This window comes from Dasypus novemcinctus, chromosome 29, assembly GCF_030445035.2.
Source record: "Dasypus novemcinctus isolate mDasNov1 chromosome 29, mDasNov1.1.hap2, whole genome shotgun sequence".
In the NCBI taxonomy this organism is placed as follows: Eukaryota; Metazoa; Chordata; class Mammalia; order Cingulata; family Dasypodidae; genus Dasypus; species Dasypus novemcinctus.
In genome coordinates, this window is record NC_080701.1 from 10,792,655 (window position 1) to 10,818,872 (window position 26,218).

General features: G+C 47.7%; 1 protein-coding gene across 6 annotated transcripts in view; it reads right to left on the minus strand.

Annotated features, from left to right (window-relative positions):
- Window positions 1-945: 945 nt before the first annotated feature.
- LOC131276610 (low-density lipoprotein receptor-related protein 4-like) overlaps window positions 946-26,218 on the minus strand; it is a 52,839-nt gene continuing 27,566 nt past the window's right edge. For all 6 annotated transcript variants that reach the window (XM_058290137.1, XM_058290132.1, XM_058290133.1 and 3 more), the window contains 16 exons: window positions 24,381-24,689; window positions 23,143-23,355; window positions 18,103-18,335; window positions 14,465-14,651; window positions 13,687-13,905; window positions 13,137-13,320; window positions 11,561-11,762; window positions 11,307-11,471; window positions 10,928-11,128; window positions 9,335-9,887; window positions 8,797-8,922; window positions 7,603-7,713; window positions 5,774-6,010; window positions 2,545-3,022; window positions 1,453-1,561; window positions 946-1,027 (listed from right to left, as the gene is read on the minus strand). In XM_058290137.1, coding sequence (XP_058146120.1) covers window positions 998-1,027; window positions 1,453-1,561; window positions 2,545-3,022; window positions 5,774-6,010; window positions 7,603-7,713; window positions 8,797-8,922; window positions 9,335-9,887; window positions 10,928-11,128; window positions 11,307-11,471; window positions 11,561-11,762; window positions 13,137-13,320; window positions 13,687-13,905; window positions 14,465-14,651; window positions 18,103-18,335; window positions 23,143-23,355; window positions 24,381-24,689 — 3,557 coding nt within the window. In that variant the 3' untranslated portion in view covers window positions 946-997. The remainder of the gene's footprint in view (window positions 1,028-1,452; window positions 1,562-2,544; window positions 3,023-5,773; window positions 6,011-7,602; window positions 7,714-8,796; window positions 8,923-9,334; window positions 9,888-10,927; window positions 11,129-11,306; window positions 11,472-11,560; window positions 11,763-13,136; window positions 13,321-13,686; window positions 13,906-14,464; window positions 14,652-18,102; window positions 18,336-23,142; window positions 23,356-24,380; window positions 24,690-26,218) is intronic.

A 26,218-nucleotide genomic window follows, 5' to 3' on the forward strand; every position in this document is an offset into this window, starting at 1 on the left:
ATAATGGTAAAATGATACAACCTGTCTTGTGATTTTGAAAACCTTGTGAGAGGCCCTGTTTTGTATCCTATACCTGCTGTCTTACAACTCTGAAGTCTTATGATCATTAGACAGCCCCTTAATGTTTATTAACGGTGGAACTGAGCCAGCCCAAAACTAACCCACCCCAAGTACTCATTAGCATAAACCTGCCTGTCTTTGGATACTATAAAACTATTAAAATTACTGCAGTTGGGGAAGACAAATTTTAGGCCAATAGGCTCAGTGTTCTCCTTGTTTTGTGCCGACAACAAACTCTCTTTGCCAAAAATCAAAACAAAACAAAAACAAAATCCTGAATGCACTCGGTGCCGTCGTTCTGGTCCATAGCCCATACTCTGTAACTTCCGACCTACAGTATCCACTCGAATTTCAACTTTAAATAAACCGACTAATAATTTATCTTAGCTTCTACATCAGAAAAAGTATATATGCCAGTTTTATTATTTTCAGACTCAAATAAGAGTATGAGAAAAACGCTGCTTTTATAAGTTTGCAACACTTGCAAATTGTAACAGAGGGAGTGGTAGGAAGTTACACTTGAACTACCCTGCAGGAGACTGACCCTGATCCTACAAGGTAAAAGATTCAAGAGAGTTCATTCCTCTTTGCAAAATGGGGAACAGGTTCAGAGAGATTAATTCAAAGCACCAGAGCCAAGATTTACATGCAGTTCTTCTGACTAGTACTGGCCCAGGCACCCTGACATTAGAAAGCTGCTGTGGATAAACTGTAACCTAAATTACATGGAGATTGTACTTAAATCTGACCCTGCCTATGAATATTCAGTTGTTCAGTTGTCCCACGCCAAACACAAACCCAGGTGAACTCCTCCAATTTAGAAAGCAACAACAGAGAAGTTGCTGTGTTAATGAGTTACGGAAATTAATACAGTACACTACACCCTGAACGGTGTAAACAACTTTTATTGCGATGTGTCAGCCCCTTTTTTAAATGGCTAGTCAGTTTGTAAAGAAGTTAATAATTCCTGTAGGAAAAGAGACAAAGTTAGAAAATATGCGCTACCTTAAAGCAAAAATGCAGAAATGTTCGAGCTAGGCAGGAATTAGCAGAGATTACCTAAATGTTATGGGTCACGCCAATTAATCCTAAGAATATCCCACCCTACACCACAATGGGGTTCAGCCCTGTTTGGAAGCCCACTGAAAGCTGAATTCCTTGGTTTCTATTTCATGCATGTTTCACTTTGTTCAACCTTTAATAGTTCAAATTGGAGTCTAAAGAATAAAAGTTATTGGGCATTAGTTTCATATACATTACAGCAACGTTCACCAATAACAAGACGCCCTTTAGGCGAACGTTGCTTACTTTTACCCAACTAGGATTTTCAAAAGGGGCATTCTTTAACTGCGTCCCACAGTCACAGTTTCTCAGCGGGAGTCCTTACTGCACCTGTTCATCGTAGACTTCATTGACAAAAGTCTCACTGTTCATTAGCGTCTCCTCTTCTTGGCCATTTTCTTTATAGCAGGTCAAATTTCTTGAGGATGCTGTACTAGTTCTAGAAATTAAAAAATCATCAAAAGAGTTGTTCTTTGTAATGAAAATTGGGATTGGGGTATGGTTAGAAAAGGTCAACATGCTCCCTTATAAGGCAGGGTTATAGGAAATACATGCCCTGTTTAAAATATCCCTTTAACAAAGCAAAAACCTAGATGGGTAATACTTGAGTCAATTAGGACTTGCTACTGGGCATTCCATTTCATTTCCAGAATGGTATTTCTTCTCAGTTGAGGGAAACCAGGTTACTGGTGGATGAAAATGGAATCCGCAGAGAAGTGGTAGCTGGACACAAGTGAGAAAGCAGGTGAATGTAGAAGAAAGCTGGGGTGACAATCAGGAAGCCTCAAGACAACATCTCAGTGCATCTCAGTGTTAACCAGTGAGCTATCAACTCGTGTTACCTTGGGCCCTTTCCTTTGGCTGGCAAAGCACAGGCTGTGCTGAGATGGAACTTTCAGAGCTCCCTTCCGCTCTGTGATATTTATGCATAGATACGGTTACCTAATAAAGGTCCCTGATACAGTTTCTTCAATTACTGCATTTTCTTATTCAAATACTATTTGGACAGAAACATCGTTTTATTATTCTTATTTCTTGAGTCTAACGACTTTCTTGCTTTAAGTTCTTCCTGAGTTTCTTTATTTCACCTTCTAGCATTTTTTCCCTCCAAACTACCATTGGGGGAGAATCTTCTCCCTTCTTTCCTTAGACTGTGCCCCGGCAGCAGTGAAGGTGGATTTTGCCTGCATGAGCACAAAAGGCTCCAGGCCACTGTTCCACCCCCAGTCTCACTGAGAGACACGGCCGTGAATAGTTTTCCAGGTCACCTAATGGAGGAGGCTGCTTCGCCACCTACATTCTTCCTCAGAGGACAAATTACCAAGAGTGGATTTATACTCCCACCTTCCCCATTATGTTCATCTTATCTTACAAACACTCTGTGAAGGAAAACTGTCCCATGGAGACATCGATGGTACTCACCTTTTCAATCCATGTTCTCTCCTGAAATATGCAAATGCTCCCAGAGCTACCAGAACAACTGCTGAGGCCAGGGTCCCGCTGAGGGCCACGTAGCCAGGGGACAGTTGGCGAGCCACCTCCTCACAGCGCTCGCCGCCATATTCCTGCAGACAGCTGCACCTCCTCAGCTCTCCTTCCACCGTACAGAGTCCCCTCCCATTGCAGAAATCGCTACTGCAGCCTTGATGTTTCACCCCCTGTGAGTCCTTGGGCTGCACAGACTCCCCCCTTTCCTTGGTTTCTAGAGCCTTCCTCTCTCCAGCAGGTATCAGAGTGGCTAATGCCTTTCTGAGAGGATATTTCGTCACTTCTCGACCTGGCTGTCCAGCCACGGTGGTCTTGGTAGTTTGGAGAGGATGGGTAGCCTTCAGAGCTTGCCTTTTTCCAGGCTCTGGCTTTTCAAACATTTGTGTTGAATGGGTTTTATTTGGATAGATACCTGCAAAAACAGTTTTTATGGGGTGTGAGTATACATACAGACATATTTGCCAGTTAAGATCCATTTAAAGAGAACAAGAATTTTAGTGGAGTTAACCAAGTAAGTTTGAATTTACAAAATCTTAACCATTACTTTTGGTCAAACAAAAAACTATTAAAAGCTTATATAAAAAAACTTCATAGCTTAATCTTAAGGCTCTTAAATGTTTTAGTTTCAGGATAACTGTAGTCTATGTATAACACCAATCTGTTTTTAAATGATGTGTACATCATTTTAGCCAAGGTAGACTTTTCAAGTTACGAAGAGTTTTATTCTACATGGGTTATTGTGCCAAGTAGTAAATACCTGGACTAGAAGGATTTTTAAGATGTAAATACACTTATCTGCAATTATTTTAATGTTTTTAGCAAACTGTAGGTTCAGATGTCCAGACTGAAAATACTGAACCATGTTTTGAGGTTGAGAGCCCACGTATAAGACAAGAGGTAGGCATTGGTGTTTCTCTCCAAACAGATTAAGTTTGTGTTTAAGGTGTGTGATGGTTTGGAGCTGCATGTACCCCAGAAAAACATGTTCTGAAACTTGGTGTGGGTGTGAAACCCATGGTAAGGAGGACCTTTTCACCAGGTGACTTCAGTTAGGGTGTGGCCCACCTTGGGATGGGTCTTAATCCTAGTGCTGGAGTCTCTATAAGGAGAATGAAATTCAGCAGAAGGGCAAGAAAGCCTTGGGAAGCAATAAGGTGAAGATCATTGAAACCCAGCGGAGAAGGGAGAGGCTTGGAGAGGCCGCCATGTGCATTGCCATGTGACCGAGGAGCCCAGGACCCAGGATAACTGGCAAATTGCTCCAGGACACCAGGCTTTGGGGGAAAAAAATATATTGCTTTGATGACTCCTTGATTTGGACTGTTTTCTAGCCAAAAGTCTGTGAGCTAATAAATTCCCATTGTTTACTCACCAACTCATTGCATGGTATTTACTTAAGCAGTCAAAGGAAGCTAAAACAAGGCTTTTCACCTTATTCTCCATTAATGTTGCACAAGTTTTATTCTTCACTTGGACACTGAAAGCAAAACTACGGAGTGGTGGGGAGACAGAGCATTAGCAGTATAAATGCTTTCTGTCTCTGCCTTAGGCTGGAACCACAGGAGTGTTTCCACTCGTAGACAGGTTAGGTCATCGATGGTGGGGCATATCCAGCCTCACTGTACACACCCAGTACCTTTCCCCCATGGAACCATTCACAGCTTCATGGGAAAGTCAGGGTGAGATCGTTATTTAAGAGCAGAGCCAACTCTTTGGTCTAAGTCATCAGGAATGGGAGAGCAAGTGTAGGTACGTTAGGTTTCTGGTTCAGTCCTAAGAGGTGGTGAAGGTAACAGATTTCTCTCTCATTGACCCTCCTCGATTCACTGCCAGCACAGGACTTTTGACAAAACGTCCCTTATTTGCTAGACCCTAGAATCAACTCTGGGATTCAAAATCCATTATCTTTCCTATTGGATATGAAGTGATTAGAGTTAACTGTTTCATCTTCTAGCCAGTTGGATTTTAGAAGGAAGGGAATTTAAATTGAGAAGACAGTAAGAACTCTTCACTGTAAGAGTTGTTTTCTAGGTCTTTTCCTTTCCTTTCAGTACTGAGCCCACTGTGTCTTCAATGCGATAGAGTGCTGGACATGGGTGCCATTAGAACTGTAGCTTTAGAGTTAGAGGATGGTGTTTGCAGCAGCATTAGATGACACAGCCACTCAGCTGACAGGCCCCAACACCTTTCATGAAGGAACTATTTGGCACAGTATTTCTATAACAATCATCTAAGATTTAATTTAAGTACTAACACAACAGTGTGAAGTGCTTTATAACATTTTCATATACACCTTTGCAATCCTACGAGGTAGAAAGTGCTGTTTACATATTAAAAAGTGGGACACCAAGACAGACCAAATAGTTTGCCCAACATTCTTCCCTTAGGCTGTGGTCACAATGGGGTCAGTTTCAATTGAATGAATCAAATCTACCTTAAATGAGTATTCTTTCAGATATTATACACACAGCCTAGCACTTTGGAGTTCACTATTAGATTGCTTGTTCTAAAATACAATCAGAGGGCACACTAGCTTGCCACAAGGAGTCCTCATAGTCTATATCCAATTGCCCATAGTTGGAAATTTCCTATCCTGTTTAAGAGTCCACAGGGATAATGAGGTATCTTAGTTTGTCAGGGCTGCTCTGACAGCACACAATGGGTTGGTTTACATAGCAAGAATTTACGTCTCATGGTTTGGGAGGCTACAAGTCCAAAATCAAGGTCTCGACAGGCCATGCTTCCTCCCAGAGTCCGTAGTGCCCTGGAGGTTTGTACAGTACATGTGTTTCCTCAGCTCGCATCTCAGTCACAGCACTTCCCTTTCTGGCTTCCACTTCTGCTCAGCTGTGTGTCAGTCTGGAGTGCCTCTCTTAAGGACTTCCAGCCATATGGAATAAGGTGCAATCTGATTCAATTTGGCCTCCTCTAAATAGGATCCTTAAAGAACCTATTCACAAGTGAGTCCATGCCATAATAACAACATTGGCAAAGGTCTTATTTATAAATGGGTTCACATCCCCAGGGGCAGGGGTTAGGACTTGACTGTATCTTTTGTTGAAGACAAGATTCAATTCCCAACACAAGGCAATAATTTGGAGGCTTGAGGAATATTGCAGAATTTGATATCACTAAAAGTAAGTCCTGGGTAGAAGTTACTCACAGCCCATTTCATCAGATCCATCCAGACAATCGGCTCGACCATCACAAACGTACTCCTTGGAGATGCATCTCTGACCATCCTTACAGGAGTGTAACAGTGCAGAGCACCTGACTGCTTCAGTACACTTACTGGTGCCAGCCAAGGAGGACCCGTTGGGACACTTACAAGTCTTTCCTTCAGGGTTTGGTAAACAGATATGGCTGCATCCTCCATTATCTTTTGAGCAGCCATTACTACCTATGGATCGCCACCCACACACACAACACAAGCACAAACACAAAACACAATACATTGAGTTAGATTAAGTTTCAGAAGCTTCTTCTGCAAACTTTCTGCAAATTGACTATCAAAGTTCATAGCAGCAGAATCTAGAATATAAGTTACCAGGGGGATGGATGGCATAGGGAATAGAGAGTTAAAAAAAAAAACAAAACCACACCAAACTATCAGAGTTAAAGGACCCAGATGTTTCCCCCAAAGTTGATAGCTCTTCAATGTAATTCCTTTTAGTCATTGAAGTACCAAGTAATTGGTGATTCTTCTTTATGGATAAGGATGGCTTTAGAAGCCTGATAGCTCAGATACAGGACAGGCTTAAGACACACTGAGGTTGATTCTGGCTCATTCAAGAGCCCATTGTAGTTTCTCTTCTCCACTCACACCAAGCACTCACCATAAGAGCTAGAAAGGTCCAAGATATAGTGCTCTCATTAAAGGAGTAAATGGAAACTATAGTCTCTATCATCCTTCAGAGAGTCTAATTACGTTGTCTATTCATACCTTACCATAGTTGTCCAAGGCTTCTATTTTAGACTTTAACTTCTAATTACTTTTAGAGACATTCTAGGAATTGTGGGATAGGTATGTATGTGGTACAGGTATACAACTTTAGGGTAACAGGGACTCTCTTTCCAGCTCCCAGAACTGAACCACCAGATCATCACTTGGTTGACCATTTATATCTCTGAAGAATTAAAAAGTTTCTCCCCACAAAGCCAAGACTTCAGATGTTTAAGCATACCTAACACCAGTTTATAAAGTTTAGCTGTCAGAAACAAAACAATGAAGCAGCATTCCTTAAGACTAACGTATTCATCGTACAGGTTATGGTATGTGTGGTTAACTATTTAACCTCATGCTGTTGAGTTTATTTTTATCTATTTATTTATTTATTTAGGTACTGGGGTCAGGGATTGAACCCGGGACCTCACATATGGGAAGCCGGCGCTCAACCACTGGATCACATCAGCTCCCCACGTTGTTAACTTTAATCTCAGCTAGGAAATGACTTTAGCCACTACTTCTTTAACCAAGCCCCATTATCACCTTCCCCAAACACTAAATTAGCTAGCTCTCTTGTGTCTAAAAGAAAGACAGAGTAAAACACTTGACCTCACCAAGTGTGTTTAGTGAGGTCTGGTTTCAAAACATAACACTACAGGTAGACACAAGTGACAATGAGTAGAATGAAAATCACCTACCCTTTAGAGCTAAAAGGGGGTTCGGATTATATCACAGTTGTAACTGGGTCAGTCTACAGTAACAGAACTGAAAATAAAGCCCAGGTCTACCGATCCCCAACCCGACATACTTAACACTACACTCTCTCTCAGAGAAGTAGCAAGACTGATTACTTACCAGAACCAGACCCTACACAAATGCATAAAGACAGGAGGGCCATGCAGATCTAAAGGAATTTGCCAGGGAAATATTCTTAAAAATGGGAAACACCAAGATATTTCAAGGAACTTTTGCAGGAAGATGCTGCATTCCCTCCATGGAAATTCAGTAGAATAGGCTACTTGCATAATCATTGCAAATTTACTTACCCTGTTGACTAAATTTACTGTAAATTTTCATGTCCACAATCTTCTGGTCTACTTGGAACCACTGGTCTTCTGAGAGCTCTACTTTGCTGTACCAAATTTTAGTGCCTTGGGCTGAAACCGAAGTCAATAAACCACCATTAACAAAAATGAAACTTTAACTTCACACAGCTTCCCGGACAAAGAAAATTGCTCAGTAAGAACATGCTCATTATTCTGCCTCAACTCTACTTCAGTAATAAGTTTCACAGAAGAGTCATGCATTTTTATAAACCTTGTTTCTGGGAAGAAACTTCAAGACAAATAAAATATCTTACATAATTTTCTCCAAAGTAAAGTCAAGTTTTCATTAGTATAATCAGCACATTCATCTATGTCCAGATATCCAAAGATAGAAAATTAGGATGTGTGACACTTAAAAGCAGCCCATGCAGCTGATGAGTAACGGTGTTAAACACCCTTTAAGAGCAACATTTCTAAAAATGGCTTATTTGCAACAAGGGCCACCAGAGGATTTAAAAATAGATGGTAAGGTCCCATTACATACTAAATCCATTAGTGTCTCTGGGAGTAGGATCTGACGTACTGTTTTTAAAGATCTTTCCCTATAATTGCAATGCGGCCAGACCAAGCAGCCAATGAAATGGCTTTTGGGAATTTTAAAGAGGTGTTTATTTAAACAGGTTTTTCCAGTTTTACCAAATCTAGACTCCAGCTAGAGATAATATACTAGAGCACCACAGTTCAGGGCAATCCTTTTGAAAGACCAGGATGCCGCGCAAATATAGAATGCTCTATAATTCACCCAGTATTTTCATGTGTATTTAGGCAACAAAACAGGTACTGTCTTCATTTTATAGAGAACGTGTACAGCTATTAACTGGCAGAGCAGGTGTACACACCTAATTTCAATTCCTGGCCCACTCCTCTCCATACTATGCTACAGTGTCCTCTAAAGCAGAGAGCTTAAATCTCAGGCAGAAAGAGATTAAGTACATTCATGTAAAGAGTAAACAAAATAAGTAAAAGCTCCCCCCGGGTCACAAAATCACTGCTACCCACACATTTAGGTTAGATAACTTGCTTAGTTATTCTTCCAAAAGAAAGACCCTGCCACAGATCAGTGTTAAGTAGCAGCAGGTATGTTTTAGAGTAAATTCAGGTCGTAAGGCAATCAGATGTAGAAGTGAGACCTACCACCATCGACTGTTGTCCAGAACATCCTGCTGTGGCCACAGGTAAAGAGCTGAAGCCCCTGAATTCCTGTGCGTTCTGCTCTGTAGCTGGAGCCATCTTGCTCAATGCTCTCTATGAGTCCTCTCCCTAGAAAGAGGCACAGTTAACTTTGCTTAGCCCAAACAGCCATGCTTCATCCTTTAGCTGCTTATGTCTCGTCCCACTCCCCTTCTCCAGGAAGGCACAGTCTACCATGCACCCTCTGAAGGCCATTTCTGCTTCCTTCATTGTATTCTAAGGGTGATAAATGCACATGACCAAATTTTTTTAGTAAGTTTTCATACTAATTCTTTCACAAAGGGGTAAGTGCTCTTGGCTCTGCAGGCTACTTAGGATGGGGAAACACTATTTGTTTGGAGGGTAGTGGCAGAAAAGGTAAATTTTGATCTACACGCTCTTTGGCATCCTGGCTGAAGGCCAGAAAGCAGAACTTCACTACTTCACTCTGGACTCAAGGTTCCTCCAACTCACACGGCCGGTGTAGGTCCCAACTTCTTACCAGGATCAGCCCAGTACAGTCGGGTCCCTGAATCTGAAAAGGACAGGCCAGTGGGGACCTGGGATTTCTGCCACAGCACCTTTCTCCGGCTGCCATCCATGGAAGCACACTCGATGCTGGAGCCACGCCTGCCATCATCACCCTGGGAAGCCAGGTCCACGAAGCACATGGTCCCTGCGGGTGGGTGGAGCGCAACGGAAGTTGGCCGATGGAGATTTTCGCTGAGCAAGACAATGGGATACTGGCCTTTTGCGGAGGCAACACCAATGTGGGGACTCTCACTGTCAATCCAATAGATGTTTCCACTCAACCAGTCCACAGCCAGGTCAATCACTGCCCCCGCCACAGATAGGATTTTCCTCCAAGACAGTCTTCCAGATTCTTTGAGCCTCAGTAGGCCGATGTCACCACGATTCAGCTCTGACAGGTAGAGAGTCTTTTCCTGGACTAGATAGTCCACTGAAGCAAGCTGGTTCACAGTGGTAAAGGGAAGGATCCTATGTTCTGGCAAAGCTGCTTGTCCTTGTAAAACTTCCATGTCTTTCAGATAGATCTAGGGAAAGAAAATTGCGTGGGTGACACAGGGTGAGTCTAGTCTAATTCAGCATCTCGGCTCTGCATTAGCACTAAGGGACTTAAGTTCAGGTTTTCATATATTCTCCTTTTTAAAGCAGTATTTTTCTCCATTCCTGGAGCTTCAAGCACTTAAAAGTCCTTGAATCCAAGTGTGTTGAAGATTTGCTCATCATTAAATGAGACTCTCTTAAGTTCTTATTGTCTTCCACTCAAAAGTCTGATTTGTCATTTCAAAATGCTGAAGTTGGGAAGCTGGTGTGGCTCAAGCATTTGGGTGCCCACCTACCAAATAAGGTCCCAGGTTCAGTTCCTGGTGCCTCCTAGAGAAGATGAGCAGGACAGCAAGCTGGAATGACAGGCTGGCACGATGAGCTGATGCAACAGATGACGCAACAAAGAGACACAAAGAGGAAACACAATGAGAGACACAATAAAGCATGGAGCAGAGGTGGCTCAAGTAATTAGGCAACTCCCTCCCACATGGGAGGTCCTGGGTTCAGTTCCTGGTACCTCCTAAAGAGAAGATGAGCACATAGCAAATGGACACAGAGAGCAACAACAAGGTAAGGGGAAAAAATACTTTTTTTAAAATCAAAGTTAATGAGTCCTCTGGATAGGAGAATTTAGGGGTGACTCACTTTTATCTTTTTATCCGCTATGATTGAATCAAAGTTCCCCTAAAATGTCCTAAATGCAGGGTATAGCCACCCAAGTTGCTTGTATTTGGATTTACTCTGCTACCAGCTAGGTGCTTGAGCACAGGTAAGCACGGGCTCCGCGCACTAGCTGCACTAGGCTAGTTTGCAGGGGAATTTAAGTAGGGTGGTCTTCGCATAATTATTTCAAGATACAGAGTGAGTAGTAAAATTTAATTTGTATTGGAAGACTATTCCAAGGGAAAGAGCCCCCTAGATTTATAACTGTACATGTGGAATTCCTGTTACTTGAGGCATGAATACTCGGAATGAAATTGACTGTAGATCCACACTGTCGTATTCGTAAACCCGGGAACAGTACCTGCATGATAACTGCAGAAGACAGGAGGAACACAAAAGCAGCCTCCTGGAGTGGAGCACAGTTGAGGCCGTCACCTGCAAGCAGGAGCCCCACTGGGCACCGGCAGCTTGCCTTGGATGGAGGGCTCAGCAGGCACAAGTGAGAACATCCAGCGACCAGACAAGGGTTGGGAGTCCTGGGCTGCAGAACTTCATGCATTATCTGGAAGGAAAGAGCGAGATGTCACTCTGTATTACTGAATCTACACAAAGAGGAAGAGACTAAAGCTTGCTTTTCCTCCATTGTAGATGGATGTCACCAAAGTTGCTACTTGAGCAGCTCATGCTTACAGCCTATTCAGGGAGAAAGAGGGGGAAGTTTTGAAGAGCACGCTACAGACCTTGAGTCCATACGGCTGTCCCGAACGCTTGAGGAGGACAGCCCTCTTCCTGCCTGTTGTCTTCTCCGCACGCTGTACTGTTCCTGTCTTCGTTTCGGACCAGAAGACCTCATCTTCAAACACGGCGACTGAAAAGGGGCTCTTGATGTATGTTCGCTGCAACGTCTAAAATGTTGAAGGTGAGCTTTCTGGGGTGGGTTTTATACACAAGGTACATGACATTTCTTACAACCTAAAATCAAAAGGACACTTACGCTGATACCAGTACCATCTAAGTTGGCAGAGCCAATACAGTGAAATTTGTCATCAGACCAGAATATCTTCCCACTCAAGTGGTCAAGAGCTATGCTGCTGGGCCAGCCAAGACCTTGAGGGATGAGTATTTTTCGGCTGCTACCATCCATTCCAGCTTGTTCTATTTGAGGTTCTTCTCCAACTTCAGACCAATACATTAATCTATGTGGATAAAAGTCAGTTTGAAATACAGTAGCATCTCATAGAAATAAATTGAATTTATTTCTTAAAACACTGATTTTCAGCCCAATGATTTTTCTCTCACACTTAAATTTGGCCTATTCCTTAAGTGTAATTTTTTTTTAAGATTTTTAATTATTTCTCTCCTCCCCCACCCCCCATTGTCTGCTCTCTGTGTCCATTCGCTGTGTGTTTTTCTGTGTCCGCTTCTATCCTTATCAGCAGCACTAGAGAATCTGTGTTTCTTTTCGTTGCGTCACCTTGTTGTGTCAGCTCTCCGTGTGTGGGGGGCGCCATTCCTGGGGATGCTGCACTTTCTTTCACGCTTGGCGGCTCTCCTTACGGGGCGCACTCCTTGCACATGGGGCTCCCCTACGTGGGGGACACCCCTGCGTGGCACGGCACTCCTTGCGCGCATCAGCACTGCATGTGGGCCAGCACCACATGGGTCAAGGAGGCCCTGGGTTTGAACCGTGGACCTCCCATGTGGTAGGCAGACGCCCTATCAGTTTAGTCAAATCCGCTTCCCCTTAAGTGTAATTTTGAAGTATTAAAAGAAGGATTACCTTGAAATTTTTCTGGTGATTGTTTAGTCAGCATTTGGGGATAAATTATCTATGACAGTTTTATAAGGATCCAAGGATCTCATTAGTCCCAAGCATAGAAAATATCCAGAGACCCCAGCAATATTTTCTAGGCCAAAAAAGCAAGCCATAGGCTACTACATGCACCAAGACCACTGAACATTTCCCGGGCCCATGTTGACAGCATTCTGGGTTGAGTATACTGAAAAGGTGAGAGAGCAGAGTGAGGGTGCCCAGTCGGGGTTACCTTTGGACCCTAAGGTTAGCTGTCTCTCGTTCTTACATGAGATGCACGCACGGCCATCCCATGAGGGAGCTGGGTTAGGCTCCGACAAGTAGGGAACATTGTCTCTAAGTTCCAGGGCTTTTGTAGAGAGAAAGCAACTCCAGACAGAAGAATCCAGTCTCAGCCCAACACACAATTATTTCTCCACCCCTGCAAGCACGTTGCTGTAAATGAAACACCTTTCCTAGTTCCATCTTCCTAGCTTCCTACCCACTGCCAATTTAAAGCCACACAAATGCTCTCTTGCTTTATTCAGGGGTATTTATTTTTGCAAAAGACAGTACAGAGGGGCCATCAAGTGAACCACACTTACATCTCACTTTACTGAAATAAAAGACTTTCAGAGGGTATAAAGGGCTACAAGATCTAAAGTCAGATATGTCTTCTACGCACTCATTCTGTGTTAAGTGACTACAACCAAAATAGAACTAAGGAGGAACAGCAGATTTACAGGGCTTGAGCGAACATTTTAATCCCTCGACTCACCCATTCAAGGGATCTAAAGCCAAAGACCGTGGCTGAATCAAGTCGCCATCCAGGACCACTGTGTACTCAGCTTTCCCTCTCCAAACAGCAGTCAACTGAATCGCTAGAATCCGGCCAGCGGTCCCATCGGTCCAGTAGAGATTCCTCCCGATCCAGTCGGTCGCTATGCAGTCCGGCTTTATCCCTGAAGGGAAGAAACCATCCACCACGTGCACTTACGTTCAACAATAGCTTCAACTAGGTTTGACCCACAGTCACTAGACAAGTTAAATTACTTTCCCACTGGTCTATGCATCTCCAAGGCAAGTTCTTTAAAATGCCCCCAAGGACTATTTGCAGAAGATGATGACCTTTGTAAATGATGGCAGTGCCTGTGTTTACTGACATGACGATGCATCTTCACCTTCCAAACAAACCCCCAAGCCTCGCCCCTGTTTCATTTACAAAGCATGATTGAACCAATGTTTAGCATGTCCGTGGCCCCCCATTCTGTTTTTCATGCTCTGTGTCCTTAGCAGGGGTAAGGGGAACGCCAGTACAGAGGGCGCACCTTGGACAATGGGCCCCTGCTTCTTCGTGTCCATACTTATCCACTTAATACTTTCTGCGCTGACATCTGCCCAGAAGACTTTCTGATCTACCAAGTCATAGTCGATAGAGGAGATAATCCGGTGCTTGTCTGTAGGTGCCAGAATATCTTCTTTCAAGCTCCTCAGTCCATAGAGGAATAGATTAAACTGAATCGCAATGAGCAGGACTGGTTCAGCACCTGTCAGATAAGAGCTGCTCTTAGCGTGGCCTAAATGGGGTTTGAACTGAGAGCACTGGCTAAGGATTTGGGGGCAAAGTAGTCTTGGTCGTCTCATCTCCAGGGCTGTCAGACCAGCTAGACAAGTAGCTAACTACTTCTTCCCTCGATGTAATGGTTAGACTAATAATTAGTGTCTGAAGGTGCTTGGAATAAAGACATGATAGCCTTACATCATTTCTAACTGAAAATCTGAGGATAGGTGGGCAGGAAAGAAATATCTGCCAGGGCTTTAAACACCTATTCTAACTGTAGGCAAAGCTAGCCCATGAGTACAGCAGCCAGAGCCATCATTTTATGTTAGAATAGCAACTCTTCTGAAGGCATGCTCAGGCTCTAATTTAATGGGAAATTTGGGGGATAAAACTTTGGGGGATCTGCTAGGTTTGCTCTCAAGACAGATGAAGCAGGCAGCAGCCTTTAAATCTGAGGAAGGCAGGCTGGTGCTGGTATTCCCGGAAGATTTAGGAACCTCAAAGCTCTGGAGACAGGCTTAGATGAAATCCCAACTCCAGCGCACCTGTCGCTCTACAGGTGTGGCCGTCAGGCTCCAGCGAGTAGCCGGGCTGGCAGATACAGCGGTAGGAGCCCTGGGTATTGACACAGGTCTGACTGCAAGGCCGTGCGCCCGGCTCCCGGCACTCGTCCACATCCCTGCAGACGCGGCCACTGCCCTCCGGCTCGAAACCTGGCTCACAGGTGCACACCTGAAAGGAGGGGAGATGGGAAAGCATCGAGGCTTTCGGAAGACAGTACAACATGGAAAGGAGGGCCTCAATCTCGGAACAAAAAAGCAGCGATACGTTAGATGCTGGTAACGCAGACCTTCCTTAACTCCCTTTCGAACGCAGCCGCACTCTCCCAGCGCCTCAACTGAACTCTGTCCCCACCTCTCGCCCCAGCAGGGATCCTGCTTTAGCAAAGGGGTCCAAGTTCAGCCCAGGGCCCTGAGACCCCAGAGGAGCAGCGGGCGAGGAGGTCAGACCTGACTCAACTGCTGTCTGCCCCCAGAGGTAGAACAAAGAGCAGGCCTCGGGAGCTGATGTCTTCCTCCATCAGAAGCGAGTCTGGGGAAGCGGATTTGGCTCAACTAATAGAGCGTCCACCTACCACATGGGAGGTCCAGGGTGCAAACCCAGGGCCTCCCGACCTGTGTGATGAGCTGGCCCATGCGCAGTGCTGATGCGCGCAAGGAGTGCCCTGCCACAGAGGGGTGTCCCCCACGCAAGGGAGCCCTATGCACAAGGAGTGAGCCCCATAAGGAGAGCCACCCAGTGTGAAAGAAAGTGGAGCCTGCCCAGGAATGGTGCCGCACACACGGAGAGCTGGCACAAGATGACGCAACAAAAAGAGACACAGATTCCCAGTGCTGCTGACAAGAATGCAAGCGGTCACAGAAGAACACACAGTGAATGGACACAGAGAGCAGACAACTGGGGGAGGTGGGGAAGAGGAATAAAAAATAAATAAATCTTTAAAAAATAAAGAAGCGAGTCCACATAGCTCAGCCAACGAGTGGTGCCATACTAGACACAGCAGTCCTCACTTTAAGGACAAGGCACGGGTCCCGGACTCTTTGGGAGGCAGGCGCTCAATTTCTTGTGACTCCAGCACGCAGGGGTCAACTCTTGGGAAAATCCCTCCACACCCCTTGCTTGGCCCACGGGCGGGGGTGCAAAGGAGCAGGGGAGCAGAGCTTCTGGGGCCGGGGCAGTTTCCAGGAGCCCCGAACCCCGGCCCGGGGACCTCAGGGCTGGACAGCTCGGCCTTGTCCACAGAGGGGCTGAGGACGGGCCAGGCGGCCCGAGGGAGAAAGCCGCCCGCTCTGGCCCGCCTGACTCTGAAACTGAGCGTCCCAGCTGCTGGAGGAGGGCGCCGGAGCCCACTCTAGTCCCCGCTGGCGACGGGTAGCAGGCATGGGGACAGGGCCGCCGGGCGCACGTGGACGGCACGCACCGGCCACTTTCATTGGTGCGGTCCTCCTGGCCATCGCACGCCAGGCGGACATGGAGGCAGGCGTGGGAGCCGCGCAGAAACGCGTGGGGCCAGCACTTCTGAGGGTGGTCTGCAGACAAAGCCGTCCTGCTGGCGGTCGGGGTCCCCGCACACGCCCCCCCGTGCGGCGAGGCGTCCCTGCAGGGTGATTCTGGAGAAGGGTGGCCCCAGGGCCCTCGGCACTCCCTGCTGAGCTGCAGCCCACGGGCGGCGAGTGGGGCGCCCCGCTGCCCCCTGCGGGAGGGCGCACTCGCTGCCAGCCCCGTCGTGCTGACCCTGCAGTCCCCCTGCGCATCACAGCGCCACGAGGCGGGCACGCATGCATCTTGGCTGGCACAGGGCAGCCGCCTCGAGCCACACCCAAGCTGCTCCAGGTCACAGCCCCGAGGAGGCGGCGACACCTGCACTCAGAGCCCAGGGAGAGGGTCTGGAGGAAGAGGACACCGGGCCCCAGGTCAGCTCTCAAGTCCCTCCCACGACAGCAAGAGGCCGAAAACCCAGAGGGGACGCACTGCCCGAGACGCCACCCGTGGCGGGAGCCGAGGAGGGGACGCGGCAGTGATACAGACCCGGGGCAAGCGGTGAGACGGGTCTCAGTTTGTCAAACTGACCAGAGTCTAACTTGCATTTAAGGCACTTAAGCAAAATAATAATCTCTAAAAACCTCTCTCCAGGATTCTTCCCTTCATTTCTAACTCACACCTCATCAAGCTGAATTTACAGCATATTTTGCACCTAACATGGCTTGGCAACGATGAGCTGGCCCCCTTTTTTGTTTTTTTCCCTCTCCCTTTCCCTGCTCCCCCCACCCCGGTTGTCTGCTCTTTGTGTCCATTCACTGTGTGTTCTTCTGTGTCCGCTTATATTCTTGTCAGCGGCACCGGGAATCTGTTTCTTTTTGTTGCATCATCTTATGTCAGCTCTGTGTGTGTGCAGCGTCACCCTGGGCAGACTGCACTTTTTCCATGCTGGGCAGCTCTCCTTATGGGGCACACTCCTTGCACATGGGGCTCCCCTATGCGGGGGACACCCCTGCGTGGCAGGGCACTCCTTGTGCGCATCAGCACTGTGCGTGGGCCAGCTCCACATGGGTCAAGGCAGCCTGGGGTTTGAACCATGGACCTCCCATGTGGTAGGCGGACGCCCTATCCATTGAGCTAAATCCACTTCCCCTGAGCTGGCTGTTGATCTCCAAGAGGAAGGGAGGGGGCATCTGTGCACCTGCTGCACCCCAGAAACTTTAGTTACATTCCCAGCCACTCGGACGCTCCAAGGCTTATCCTGTGCCCATTTTACTAATGAGGAAATAGAACACCGGGGGCGGGGGGGGTGGGGAGTGGATTTGGCTCAATGGATAGAGCGTCCGCCTACCACATGGGAGGTCCAGGGTTCAAACCCAAGGCCTCCTGACCCGTGTGGAGCTGGCCCATGTGCAGTGCTGATGCGCACAAGGAGTACCGTGCATGCAGGGGTGTCTTCCATGTAGGGGCCCCCCACGCACAAGGAGTGCGCCCCATAAGGAGAGCCACCCCACCTGAAAAAAGTGCAGGCTGCCCAGGAGTGGGGCCGCACACACGGAGAGCTGACGCATCAAGATGATGCAACAAAAAAAAGACACGGATTCCCAGTGCCACGGACAAGAATGCAAGTGGACACAGAAGAACACACAGCGAATGGACACAGAGAGCAGATGGGCGGTGGGGTGGGAGGGGAGAGAAATAAATTTAAAAAATAAATCTTTAAAAAAAAAAAAAGAACACTAGGGGGTAAGAGCTTTCTCAAGGTTGCTCCAAGTCAGGTTCAAGTGCAGGCTGCATCTCAGACGACGCTGGAGCGCCAGGAGACTGCGCAGTGACACTAGAGTGGAGCTAGTCCACAGGGTTCTTCACTTCCCCAGGACACATTTCTGGGTAGGACGTGGAAGCCACGGCCATCCAGGTCTCATACCTTCAAACCTCCCCCCATAATGACAAATAAAAACACCCTTCACAGTTCCACTTTCGACAGGAGCATCCTAACACATCCGACGCATGAATGAATGACAAGCGGCTTTCTGTGCAGTCATCACGGGAGATGTCTCTGTTCTTACGTTTTTCTAAAATTCTCTATGGGGCAGCATGCTCTTAGAAATAGACTTCCTTTCCAGAAAGAAGAGAGGCCTACCTTCTCATTGGAGCCGTCACGGCAGTCCAGGTCGTGGTCACACAGCCACTCCGCCGGCACGCACTCCCCACTCTGCTGGCACCTCACTTCCCCTGGTGGGCACTGGGGGGGCCCGGGGCAGCCGTCTTCATCAGAGCCATCCCGGCAGTCTGCTCTCCCGTCGCAGCGCAGAGCACTGGCTACGCACCGGCCATTCTTGCATCGAAATTCAGCTGGGCTGCATTTTTCATGAACTGAAAAAAACACAAAGCTTTAGGTAAGGCCCCAGCTCCACAGAAAAGCGATGAGGCAGCCACTACAGGTGGCTGTGGTCTCCCCGAGCTACTGCTATCACCTTGGGAGCTAGGCCGCAGCAGGCAGGAGGGTCAGAAGAGAGTTAGAGGAAGAGGAGTTGGCTCAACGGACAGAGCATCCGCCTAGCACATGGGAGGTCCAGGGTTCAAACCCCGGGCCTCCTTGACCCGTGTGGAGCTGGCCCACGCACAGGGCTGATGCGTGCATGCCACGCAGGGGTGTCCCCCACATAGGGGAGCCCCACGCACAAGGAGTGCGCCCCGTAAGGAGAGCCGCCCAGCACAAAAAAAAACACAGCCCGCCCAGGAGTGGGGCTGCACACACAGAGAGCTGACACAGCAAGATGACGCAACAGAAAACACAGATTCCTGGTGCTGCTGACAAGAATGCAAGCAAGCACAGAAGAACACACAGTGAATGGACACAGAGAACAGACAACTGGGGTGGAGGGAAGGGGAAAGAAATAAATAAAAATAAATCTTTTTTAAAAAAAGAGAGAGAGTTGGCCCCAAAAGGCCTGCCATGAGCTCATCCCCCAGAGGGGAGCAGGCCCCCCAAATCCTCTCTCTGGCCTCAGTGGAGGGGCAGGGAGGGGAGGAGAGCTCCCTAAAATAGGCAGTGATGGCCTCTCCCCCAGGACCCTTCCTTCCTCCAGGAAAAGAGAAGCCACCCCCCGACATCCAAAATATCCTCCCATCTATGTCCTTGGTCTCAGTTTTTAAGATACAGGTTGCTGTATTTGGTTTCAGAAAAAGGACCAAACCCCAGGCAAGATCATAACTACATATTAGAAAGTAAAAGATCCCAGGCACTCTGCCCTACTTCCTCTCCTTAAAAACCCAGGGCCAGCGCCCCTGCCCAGGAACTCCCCTGCATGGCTGGCTTGCCGTTCTGGTACTTTCTCCAGCTCCCTCTTCTCCCCTCTTCAATTCTCCAGATTCTTTTACCCTAGTCCCACAAGGTGATGAAGGTCTTTGAAACATATCACTAGAAAGAATAAAAATGAAGACTCTTTATCCCAAGGACAAATTAATGCCACCTACACACGAGATGGCCCAGGACCCATGTTAAATCTCCAAGGAGGCAGATTTCGATTCAACAGGAAATAACACTCGGATGCGGAGATTGCTCACCCTGTGTGAGTCATCCCATCAAACTACTCTAAGGGGGTCCAATGGGACTGACGACACCTGGTTCCTCCTTCCCGTCAGCACAGTCTGGGCAGCCGCCACACAGCCAGCTCTCGGGGACACCGCGGGTCTGGTTGTCACAGCGCAGAGCGCAGCCCGCCACGGGCTTCCAGCGCTGCCATGCGTCAGAGCCATCCGCGCACTGCGGGGCCCATCGCGGCGGTGTTTCTCCTCAATGCACGTGTTTCCATCCAGACACTGGAAAACCCCTTAAACCAAAGAGCCAGAACCTGGCACCACATAACCCATCCCACGGAAGGTTCACAATTAGCTCGACTCCCCGTTGGAGAGGTAAATGGGCTGCTGCTTATTTTGATTTGAGTTCTAGCAGCTTAGTTGATCCACAAGCAAGCCTTAATAAAGGACTCAGGTCACTTGAGCTGGCAAGCGGAATGAGGGCGTTTAAACAATGAGGCCTCCTATTTGTTCCATTACTTTGATGCCTTTTTCAAACTCTACCAACTCGATTATAAGTAGTCCAGTTTGCTCACTGTATAGCTCAGCCTGTATATGGGCAAATATTGGAACACTTGAGCAGATTTGCAGAAGCAGAGGTGAGAGGCAAATTGCACAGTCGAGTCTTGTTACTTGTGTCGCTGTGTTCTCTAAAGCACCGTGAATGAGTTAGTGAACGCTGAAGCGCTGCTTCTAGAGGAAAGCAGGGTTAGGGTTCTGCCAGCCTCTGGCAATACAAGGATTTTATGTGAGGTTCCATCTAAAGACCCCTTATTTAAGGTATATTGTTGATCCATTAACATTGAACTCACGGCCCATCGCACTGTAACTCACGCCTGAATGAGCTCAGCTAACACACGTGCTTTGGCAGTAGGGCCTATCACAGACTTCTTGCACTCAAGAAGCTCAGAAAGCACTTTGGTACTACCCTAGGGGACTGTCAACAAGAAGCACAAATGTGCAAAACAGAAGGCACTAATATTGCAAAAGGCACACTTGTTGACCTGTGACAGCTGAACCAAGAAGGCAGAGCATTGCCTTGTTCAACCTCAACTGGGAATGCGTGTTATGGTTGACTCAAATTTTTTGCCACTCTGCACATGTCTATACATGACTGCAAAAACCCAGTGATTATTGATCTGGGAGCTACAAATAAATTTTTAGGGAGTAGGCAAATTTGCAAATAAAGAATCCTCGAATAGTGAGGATAAATTGTACCTGATAAAGCTGTTGACTTAAATGTGATCAAATGGACCCGCAAGGGGCTGCTTTCACCTACATTAGTTTATTTAGAGAAAGCAACTATGGTCACAATAAAATAAATGCCCTGGCTGTTCAGACCACGTACTCAAAGCTGAATCTGCCTGGCACAAGCGAGTGAGGAGAGGAGATGGTGCAGACCCAGTCCAGTACAGAACGGGGAGCAGGTGTCTTCGTCCCCTGACAGTCACACTGACCATCACAGAGCTGCCCCCAGGGATGCATCTCCTCCCATTGCAGCAGGGAGCAGAGGAGCGGGGGCAAAGCAGAGGTGGCGGTGGCAGAGGACGCGTCAGAGGGACGGCTGTGGCTGCGCCCCCCGCCTCGGCCTCTAGAATCAAGGGGTGCTCAGCAAGTCGGTCACATCCCAGGGGCATGTGCTTCTACTACCCATCCCAAGGCCCCACATTTTCTACTTCACAGGAAGAACAGGTGAAACTGGTCCAAAGCCTAGATCCTTTGAGTAAATGTGCTACTCTAGTCCATTACCTATTAGCTTTGAATTTGGGCAACTTTTTCTCCTTTCAGTTCTGCTAACTTTTTTTTTAAAAGATTTATTTTATTTATTTCTCTCTACCCACTTGCTGTCTGCACTGGCTGTGTCTGTTCATTTTCTTTATTTCTTTAGGAGGCACTGGGAGCCAAATCTGGGACCTCCGATGTGGGAAGGAGGTGCCTAATCATCTGCGCACCCTCCACCCCCTGCTTTGTTCTCTCATTATGTTTTCCTCCTCGTGTCTCTTGTTGTGTCAGCTCGCTGTGCCTACCCATCACACCAGCCCACTGTCTTCTTTAGGAGGCACCAGGAACCAAACCAGTGACCTCCCAGGTGGTAGGCAGGAGCCCGATCACTTGAGCCACATCCATTTCCCAGTTCTATTAATTTTACCCTTAATTCTATTTTATTTATTTTTGTAAAGATTTATTTACTTTTTATTTCTCTCCCCTTCCCCCGCCCCCCTGCCGTCCGCTCTCTGTGTCCATTCGCTGTGTGTTTTTCTGTGTTCACTTTTATTCTTGTCAGCAGCACTGGGAATCTGTGCCTCTTTTTGTTGCGTCATCTTGCTACGTTAGCTCTCCATGTGTGTGGTACCACTCCTGGGCAGGCTGCGCTTTTTTGCACTGGGCGGCTCTCCTCACGGGGCACACTCATTGCGCATGGGGCTGCCCTACGTCGGGGACACCCCTATGTGGCAGGGCACTCCTTGTGCACATCAGCACTGCACATGGGCCAGCTCACCACACGGGTCAGGAGGCCCGGGGTTTGAACCCTGGACCTCCCATGTGGTAGGCGGACGCCCTATCCACTGAGCCAAGTCCACTTCCCTTAACCTTAATTTTAAATCAATATCTGGTACTATATTTCAGTCTGGAAGAAAATGAGAAAATAGCTATGTTTCTGAAGCCAGAGCCTCTGCTAGAGCACCCTACAGACTAGGACGGGAGGCCTCACGTCTGTGGAGGTGTGTTGGCTACACTGCTGAGCGGCACCAATTAGCACCCTTCAGCGACTCTCGCAGCAACCCAACCAATTCGCTGGTAGAAGAACCGGGATTGAGTTCGTTACCCAAAAAAGGCACTTGGCCATTACCGGCACACTTGACCATCCAAGCTATGTATCGCTACACCGGATGCTTCTTAAAGCCCAGCTGAGCCCAACCTCTGAATCTACAAGCAGGGCTCCGGCTGGAGGGGGGAGGCCACCGTGCTCTGGACGTGTCCCTTGGTGCTCATCTCTCCTTGGCACTCCCGGCCACAGAGCTGTCAACGCTCCTGGAACCTGCAAGAGGATTTCTCCTTTTCCTGCCTCAAGATGCAGGGTCAGTTTTTTCGTTTTTTTGGGTTTTTTTTAGCAGATTAACCCAAATGGCCATGACAACTTTAGCAGCAGGAAGGATGCTGCTGTTTTTCCTGGTATCCATAGTCTCAGAACAGCTCCTCAAAGGTCCCTCTGCAGAATGCTACTTGCTAAGAAAAGGGGGGCTCTTTGGTAAAATCAGTTTGGGGACCTGGCTTACGTCACTTCAAATGGATTTCTCTTCCTGTGAAACCAAGAGCCTTTGATGTGCTGCTGTGCAACTGGATTCTTAAAAGGGGTTGGGTGTGCGAGTTTTAAAGAACGCCTTTGAAGCGCAGAACATTCAGGAAAGCTCGGGGACCTGGGGCACTTGGCTCCCTTGAGAAAGGCACTAGATTCTTAAATCTCCAGACCGTGGACATGTTAGGGAGAGGGCAGCCTGCTGCTGAATGGTGGGTTGAGGCAACCATCAAAACAGAGAAGGACACCCAGACACACACACCGAGAAGCAATTTGCAAATAGCCCGGCGGGGGAGGACTTGCCTGGAAGCACGAGGTTCTCGGTCACGATGACCACTTTCCCTAAATTCGGTCCCCTCAGCACCGTCAAGGTCTCCAGCCTCCTCCTGCTCCACAGCACAAGTGCCGTTTTGTTTGCGGTCACCAGGTAGGGCCCGTGGGCAGCTGCCAGCCCAGCGCTCCAGGCCTTGCTCAAAGGGTACGTTCTGTTTTTCAGGAGACTCAGGCCGTGCAGCCCTAAGGAAGAGTCAAGGTCTTATGATCGACACAGGGCAAGTGACCGGACGGAGGGGACGCAGGGGTCCCTTTGACAAATACTCAGGGCCCAAAGCCGAAATCTGTGTGCGTTCTGCCCGGCGAGTTTTATGGGTTTTGGATTCATAAATAAAATGGGCAAAGGAAGTATTTGAGGCCCCAGGGAAAGCAAGGGGCTTAGGCTGCCATGTGGGGGCATCAGTGGGACTTTCCTCTCCTCTCTGCACCCTGAAAGCACGTGGGCATCAGCTCACAGCCGCCGGGCCCCGGGGCCGCTTCTGAGCTAAGAGGAAGGTCAAGTGCAGCACAGGCTCCACTCAGACCTGTTTTCAGGTTGTCAGTGCAGCCTCTGGACTTGACTTGCCAGCCACGTCTGGCTCCATTTCTTCTCCTTGTAGAAATACATTCTACATGCTAGAGAAAGCTATTCATATGTTCTTTCTGAATTTGTGATCTCTTGAATCATAAGAACTGAGTTGGAGGCAAGTGATTTGTCTAAGCATTCACTGTGCAAATGAGAACTTCAGTTCTAAGAATGGCTGGAAGCACTGTACTAAGAATGCTGAACTTTATATATCCTGCCATAACCCACTGAATGGTCTGGGGGAGAGTGCAAACTACAGGGTAAACCATTACCCATGTGGTGCAGCAGTGCCCCAAAATGTGTTCACCAATTGTGGTGAGTGTGCCACAATGATGCAGGAGGTTGTTGGTGTGGGAGGAGTGGGGTGGGGGGGTGGGGGATATATGGGAACCTCTTATATTTTTTAATGTAACATTTTCTTTTGTGACGTATATATCTTCAAAAAAATTGAATTTACAAAAATAGCGGGGTAGGAGGGTGGGCAGTGGGGACCTCATTTTTTATGTTTTTTAATGTAACATTCTTTGTGATCTCTTAACTTTAATTTAAAAATTATTTTAAAAAAACCAAAAATCAAGACTCTCTGCTCAGAGCTCACCGTCCCACTCAAGCTTCCTTCACCTGCATGGCCCATGGCACTTACCTTGCCCTTCAGTCCAGAGGATGCTCGAGGAGCTGAGGTCTAAGGTCATCTGGGTGTCTGCCGCCCAGGTGCCTCTCCAGACTTCCCGTCCGCATGTGCCATCCAGGGCCATGCTTTGCAAGTGTTTACCGCTCTCTACCCAGTAGAGCACCCTCTTGGGCCAGTCTAGGAGGAGATGCAGGATAATGCCATCTGAGCTGTGCAGGGCACGTGTGTCGGGGCCAGGAGCTCTAGTCTTCAGGATGGCGGTTCTGTCACAGGGCAGCCAGTACAGGTGCCCAGTTGGCATGTCCACGTTTGCTGCACAGACTGAGAGGGGAAAAGGTAGCTGTCGTTAGAGAGGGCCTTCAGACATGGTCACTGTCTTAAGAGTCGGCTCACAGAGGGAGGGAGAGAATGGGGGATGCAGAGGTGAGTCCTCACTGCTCAGGAGAGGGGGCAGCCAGCTTCGACCTGCCCGCTCTGGTCCTGGCCCCTTGGCAGGTCCAATCCTACAACCGCCCCACGGGGCAGGCATTAACCACAGACCAAGTACCTAAGAGCCACGGCTGGATCTGAAAGCAAATCCGCAACTTCAGAGGCACATTCCTTCTTCCAACCAGGGTAGGCATGAGATCAAATCATTGCAACTCCTACCCTCTGGTTTATTGGACTTACCCCACTCAGCTAACATGGAGGTGAAGAAGGTCAACCACCACACCAGGGAGCCAAGAGTGCCCGCAACTGAAAGCAGGAGAATTGCCCCCTCTTGATATAGATGTGGAGTGGACACAACCATTCCAAGATCCACAGGATGGAGGAATAGAGTATGGATTAGAGTGGACTTACTGATATTCTATTCATGAACTATTGTGATTAGTAATTGAAGAAAATGTGGCATTGGTGTGGAGAAAGTGGCCATGGTGGCTGCTGGGGGTAGGGAGTGCGAGGAAGAGATGTGATGTGGGGGCATTTTCGGGGTTGGTGTTGTCGTGGGTGGTGCTGCAGGGACAGTTACCGGACATTGTATGTCCTCCCATGGCCCACTGGGTGGACCGTGGGAGAGTGTGGGCTCTGGTGTGGACCATTGACCATGTGGTACAGCAGTGCTCAGAGATGTATTCACCAAGTGCAATGAATGTCTCATGATGATGGAGGAGGTTGTTGTTATGGGGGCAGGAGGGGGGTGAGGAGGGTGGAGGGTATATGGGGACCTCATATTTTTTTAATGTAACATTAAAAAAATAAATAAAGACCAAAAAAAAATCCTTATGTGTCTGAAATGACCATATGAAAGCAGAGACTGTGCTACAGGGACACACAGCAGTGCCGTGGCAGGTCTGTGGCACAGAGGACAGGCAGGGAGCCCTGTACCTCGAAAGCACAGATATGGGGGGCCAAGTGTATAAAGGCCAGGAAGTACCAGTTCTTTCGATGTGAATAACCAAGATAGGTACTAACCTACAGAGTTCCCTCCCACTCGCTTCCCACCCAAGATAACTAGTTGTGCAACTTGGTCTAAGCTAGCAATTTAGCTAATCAGGGGTGCAGTATAACAGAGGTGAAGAGTCGTATCAGGCTTGCAAGTCAGACTGCCTCATCTAAATACCCATTCCACATTAAGATATCAGCTAATTTCTGTGCATCAGTTTCCTCAAATGTGAAGAGAGGACACTGCTTCTCTTATAGAGCTGTTAGGAGAATTGGAGTTAATATATGGAAGAGCTTACAATAGTGTCTGGTATTTTACAGCAAAGAGCTGGAGTTTGCTTGTACAAGGTCACAACAGCCAACTGCTAAGTTCAGGAATTCTGTAAGCTGGCCGTTCAACATAGCCATTATTAACAACTAACTTATAT